Genomic DNA, 5391 nt, shown 5'->3' with positions numbered 1-5391 from the left:
AATATGTAACCACCCTATTCCTAAATGAGTAAATAAATACTTTAGCTTTATGGAGAATTTGCATAATAATCCAGTATATTCAAATCAAATATTCATATGGTTGATATTAGAAGATGATATCCATTACATGATGTATGTTGGTGTGGTAAGCGACCTTGGGTCACCAGGTAAACACGACAGACGTCACCCTCACGAGACCTGCCACTACTGCTACTCACTCCGCTCCTTCAACTTTATATATTCTTGGGTGTGGCTATTTCCGTTTACCGTGAGTTGATAACGTGAATCATAGAATTATGAAGTGTGATAGTTGGCATCATCGCTTTGGATTTTAAAGAGTATTGTGGAAAACAATCGCCCGAGTGTTTCTTTATCACGTTTGTTGCTGAGGCACTGGTTGAACTCACGCTAGTGCTCCACACACACACACCAGTGCTGTGTTGTCTTACAACAAAGCTGTATATATGTATTTATTCCTTTAAATGTTTGTTGACATCTTGAAAAATGCGGTGTTTTTGGTAATGCATTAGAATTGGCAGTAATGTGCTTGTCGAAAGATGAACTGGAAGAAGCTTATATGGTTTGGTTTAGATCACCTCAGTGTTATATATCTTGCCATAAATGTGATAAGGGGAGGGCAGTGAAGTAATAGGGTATAATGGGATCCTTAATGTACAAATGGTTGTTATAAACGTAGAACTCAACATTCTTGTGCAACTGCTTTTAACATGAAGTTTGTAGGGAAAGAAATATAGTACCATTAACAATGGTGATTTGCTGGGATGTATATGGAATGACTTCTTGTAGGGAGGTTTAGTGGTAGTGCTACTGTCCACCATGTGTCATCTAATATGCTAAAAGTTTTTGACCGTTGTTGCAATGATATCATGGATGGGAGTGGTGTATTTTGATTTCAGTAAAAAATAGAGAAATCATGTGCTAGGGCAAGTTGGTCGAGATTTATTTGGTTCTTGTCATTTCAAGAAGTTTCACTTCTTTTGATAATCCTTCATTTTCCCGGACCTCACAGTGTGGTAGGTTTAGAAAGGGGAAGTTTAACGAAGTATGTATTGGTAATTATTAGGGACTGAAGTGTTGGTATGAGCTCAAATGTCAGTGAATATCCGAGACTGAATTTACAGTATGGACTAAAGTGTTTAGGTTCTCTTTTGTAGCCCTCTCTCATTACTTATTTATCATGAAATAAAGAGTAATAATCTGAATACTGCAGCGTGAGTCAAAACAACCTTCACCACATGTGATGCGTCACGTTATTTTTGGGATGCCATTAAACTGGCATGTATGTAACAAAATTGGCAGTCACAACCCAATATATTTACTCTTGATTGCATGTTATACCATGAGATGACATGTTGCACTGAAATGTATGAATTTCTCGATGACTGAATCGGAAATATTTGATTATTATTAAGAATTCTATAGTATATTAGAACTGTGCTTTGTTCTACAAGCCACTTGTACTAATGTTATTACAAAAGCATTGTTACTGTATTATGTTAATATGAAGATGTTTTGAGTGGGTATGAGATTTCAGTAATGGTCTGGAGTAGTTTTACCATCTTGATAGCAGTGAATTGATTGAAATTAATATGGAATGGTAGGATTTATTGAAAAATAACTGAAGGATCTAATAGCAGTTTGTATAGAATGGTAGAATTTATCATAGACAAGTATTTAGAACTAAGTGATTATGTTTACAAGTATTATCTCTTATACTGGTATGATAATTAAGTTGATAATGATATGGAGTGTGAAGATTAGGGAAAAGGTTAGGTAAATTTGCTTAAAAGTCAATGAAAAACCTTTAGAAGCTGATAGAACCAATAGAACTTATAAAAACCTTTTACTAAATTTTCCCGTAAATCAATGTTTATCAAAAAATTTATAATGTCATTTATAAAATGCCTAATGTGGTGTCTACTTACGATTAAATGCTGCATGTTGTTTGAGTTTATGTAGACTGATGGATTCCATTGGATTCACTGTGTATATATGACCATTTGATGTCTCAGCAAATGTAAATACCATTGGTATATTTTGACTAATGCTGAGGGTCTCATCAACTCTTTTGATATGAAGGTTTTAGCTACTTTTTCATTATATTCCCCTCATTTTTCATGATCTCTCTAGCCTTTTGTGTGATTTTGTAATTCCAATGGATTTTGTTGAATGCAAAGGCCATGAATTGCTATTAACAGAGAAACTGTAAATCATTTTTTTCACATAATGTGATAAGGTAAATTGTGGTTGCTAAAGGAAGTTAGGTTTTTTACCTGATGACTTCTAGAAGTATTTCACCAACTTTTGTGCTTATAACCCCACATTATCCCTCGTCTTCATAGTCCCTCACTACTATCAGCTTATTATTGTAGAATGAAAAATATTTATTGTTATAACAGTCCACCTTTCTTTACTCACTCTAATGAGCTCCATGGTTGGAGTTGCTGACTGTAATGTTCTCACAGGCTGTCCAGGGTTGAGACCACAAGTGTTCGAATCCTGGTCACAGGAGTCAGTCCAAAGTTAACTGAGCTCTTCATCCACCCTGAGGGGTTGGTCGATCAGTTGGGTACCTGGCTTAGGCTAGGGTATAAACCTACAGGAGACAAAAAGAAAAAGATGCCATACTTTCATCTATTTCTCAAGACATCATCAGGATAACTAGTTGTACAGTATAGATGAAAGGTTAGCTTCTCTTTCTTTCTGTTTCTTGTGAGTTTGGATTTAATCTTCACAGTACCATTATGATGATTTTAATATAATTTATTTATTAATTTATCATACTTGATTGCCATTTTCCCCATCAGCGAGGTAGCACCAAGAAACAGACAAGGAATGGCCATTCCACTCATATACACTTATATACACATAAACGTCAATACATGTACATATACATACATATACATATCAACATTTTTCTTATTTATTATACTTTGTCGCTGTCTCCCACGTTAGCGAGGTAGCGCAAGGAAACAGACGAAAGAATGGCCCAACCCACCCACGTACACATGCATATACATACACGTCCACATACCCACATATACATATCTATACATCTGAACATATACACATATATACACACACAGACATATACATATATACACATGTACATAAGCCATGCTGTCTGCCCTTATTCATTCCCGTCGCCTCCCCGCCACACATGAAATAACAACCCCCTCCCCCCGCATGTGCGTGAGGTAGCGCTAGGAAAAGACAACAAAGGCCACATTCGTTCACACTCAGTCTCTAGCTGTCATGTATAATGCACCAAAACCACAGCTCCCTTTCCACATCCAGACCCCACAGAACTTTCCATGGTTTACCCCAGATGCTTCACATGCCCTGGTTCAATCCATTGACAGCAAGTCGACCCCGGTATACCACATGGTTCCAATTCACTCTATTCCTTGCACGCCTTTCACCCTCCTGCATGTTCAGGCCCCGATCACTCAGAATCTTTTTCACTCCATCTTTCCACCTCCAATTTGGTCTCCCACTTCTCCTTTTTCCCTCCACCTCTGACACATATATCCTCTTGGTCAATCTTTCCTCACTCATTCTCTCCATGTGGCCAAACTATTTCAAAACACCCTCCTCTGCTCTCTCAACCACACTCTTTTTATTACCACACATCTCTCTTACCCTATTATTACTTAATCAATCAAACCACCTCACACCACATATTGTCCTCAAACATCTCATTTCCAGCACATCCACCCTCCTGCGCACAACTCTATCCATAGCCCATGCCTCGCAACCATACAACATTGTTGGAACCACTACTCCTTCACACATACCCATTTTTGCTTTCCGAGATAATGTTCTCGACTTCCACACATTTTTCAATGCTCCCAGAATTTTCACCCCCTCCCCCACCCTATGATTCACTTCCGCAGCTATGGTTCCATCCGCTGCCAAATCCACTCTTAGATCTTCACTTCTGCCAGGTTTTCTTCATTCAAACTTACCTCCCAATTGAGTTGCCCCTCAACCCTACTGTACCTAATAACCTTGCTCTTGTTCACATTTACTCTTAACTTTATTCTTTCATACACTTTACCAAACTCGGTCACCAGCTTCTGCAGTTTCTCACATGAATCAGCCACCAGTGCTGTATCATCAGCGAACAACAACTGACTCACTTCCCAAGCTCTCTCATCCACAACAGACTGCATACTTGCCCCTCTTTCCAAAACTCTTGCATTCACCTCCCTAACAACCCCATCCATAAACAAATTAAACAACCATGGAGACATCACACACCCCTTCCGCAAACCTACGTTCGCTGAGAACCAATCACTTTCCTCTCTTCCTACACGTACACATGCCTTACATCCTTGATAAAAACTTTTCACTGCTTCTAACAACTTGCCTCCCACACCATATATTCTTAGTACCTTCCACAGAGCATCTCTATCAACTCTATCATATCCCTTCTCCAGAGGTGGAAAGATGGAGTGAAAAAGATTTTGTATGATCGGGGCCTGAACATGCAGGAGGGTGAAAGGCGTGCAAGGAATAGAGTGAATTGGAATGATGTGGTATACCGGGGTCGATGTGCTGTCAATGGATTGAACCAGGGCATATGAAGTGTCTGGGGTAAACCATGGAAAGTTCTGTGGGGCCTGGATGTGGAAAGGGAGCTGTGGTTTCGGTGCATTATTACATGACAGCTAGAGACTGAGCGTAAACGAATGGAGCCTTTGTTGTCTTTTCCTAGTGCTACCTCGCACACATGAGGGAGGGGGTTGTTATTTCATGTGTGGTGGGGTGGCGATGGGAATGAATGAAGGAAGACAGTATGAATTATGTACATGTGTATATATGTATATGTCTGTGTGTGTATATATATGTATATGTTGAGATGTATAGGTACGTATATTTGCATGTGTGGACTTGTACGTATATACATGTGTATGTGGGTGGGTTGGGCCATTCTTTTGTTTACCTCGCTAACACAGGAGACAGTGACAAAGCAAAATAATAAAAGTAATGATAATAAAAATATATGTTGGAAAGGATCACAATTTTGCGTGTGATCAAGTATATTCCTATGAGTCTACGGGGAAAATGGAATACTATAAGTTCCCAAGTGCACTTTTGTGTAATAACCGCATCATCAGGGGAGATACAAGAAAGAAATATAACAGTCAGTTGATATACAACAAAGAGACGTAGCTAGGATGCCATTTGGTAAAGAAGTGATTGTCCAAGACAGACTGTCTTGGACAATCACTCCCAGATATCTGAAACACTTCACTTATTATTATTATTGTACTTGATCGGTTTTCCGCATCAACAAGGTTAGTGCTTTAATAAGGGTATTCAGTTATCTGTGCTGTCTCAACTACCATTCCATAAGAATTTCTG

At 38.7% G+C, this 5391-nt stretch overlaps 1 protein-coding gene across 5 annotated transcripts in view; it reads left to right on the top strand.

The window, feature by feature from the left end:
* Window positions 1-149: 149 nt before the first annotated feature.
* LOC139748668 (solute carrier family 15 member 4-like) overlaps window positions 150-5391 on the top strand; it is a 31653-nt gene continuing 26411 nt past the window's right edge. The window contains exon 1 of one of the 5 annotated variants that reach the window (XM_071661943.1): window positions 150-268. Coding sequence is in view for 1 of the 5 variants with exons in the window: in XM_071661942.1 (XP_071518043.1) it covers window positions 2700-2706 (7 nt within the window). In the remaining 4 variants the exon portion in view is untranslated. Of the gene's footprint in view, window positions 269-2684; window positions 2707-5391 lie in introns of those variants that run through there. The other 4 variants (XM_071661946.1, XM_071661947.1, XM_071661944.1 and 1 more) reach the window with 4 other exon arrangements.

Source organism: Panulirus ornatus, chromosome 5 (assembly GCF_036320965.1).
Source record: "Panulirus ornatus isolate Po-2019 chromosome 5, ASM3632096v1, whole genome shotgun sequence".
NCBI lineage: Eukaryota > Metazoa > Arthropoda > Malacostraca > Decapoda > Palinuridae > Panulirus > Panulirus ornatus.
The sequence above is the reverse complement of the archived record's forward strand: the minus strand, read 5'-3'. Positions and strand labels throughout refer to the sequence as shown.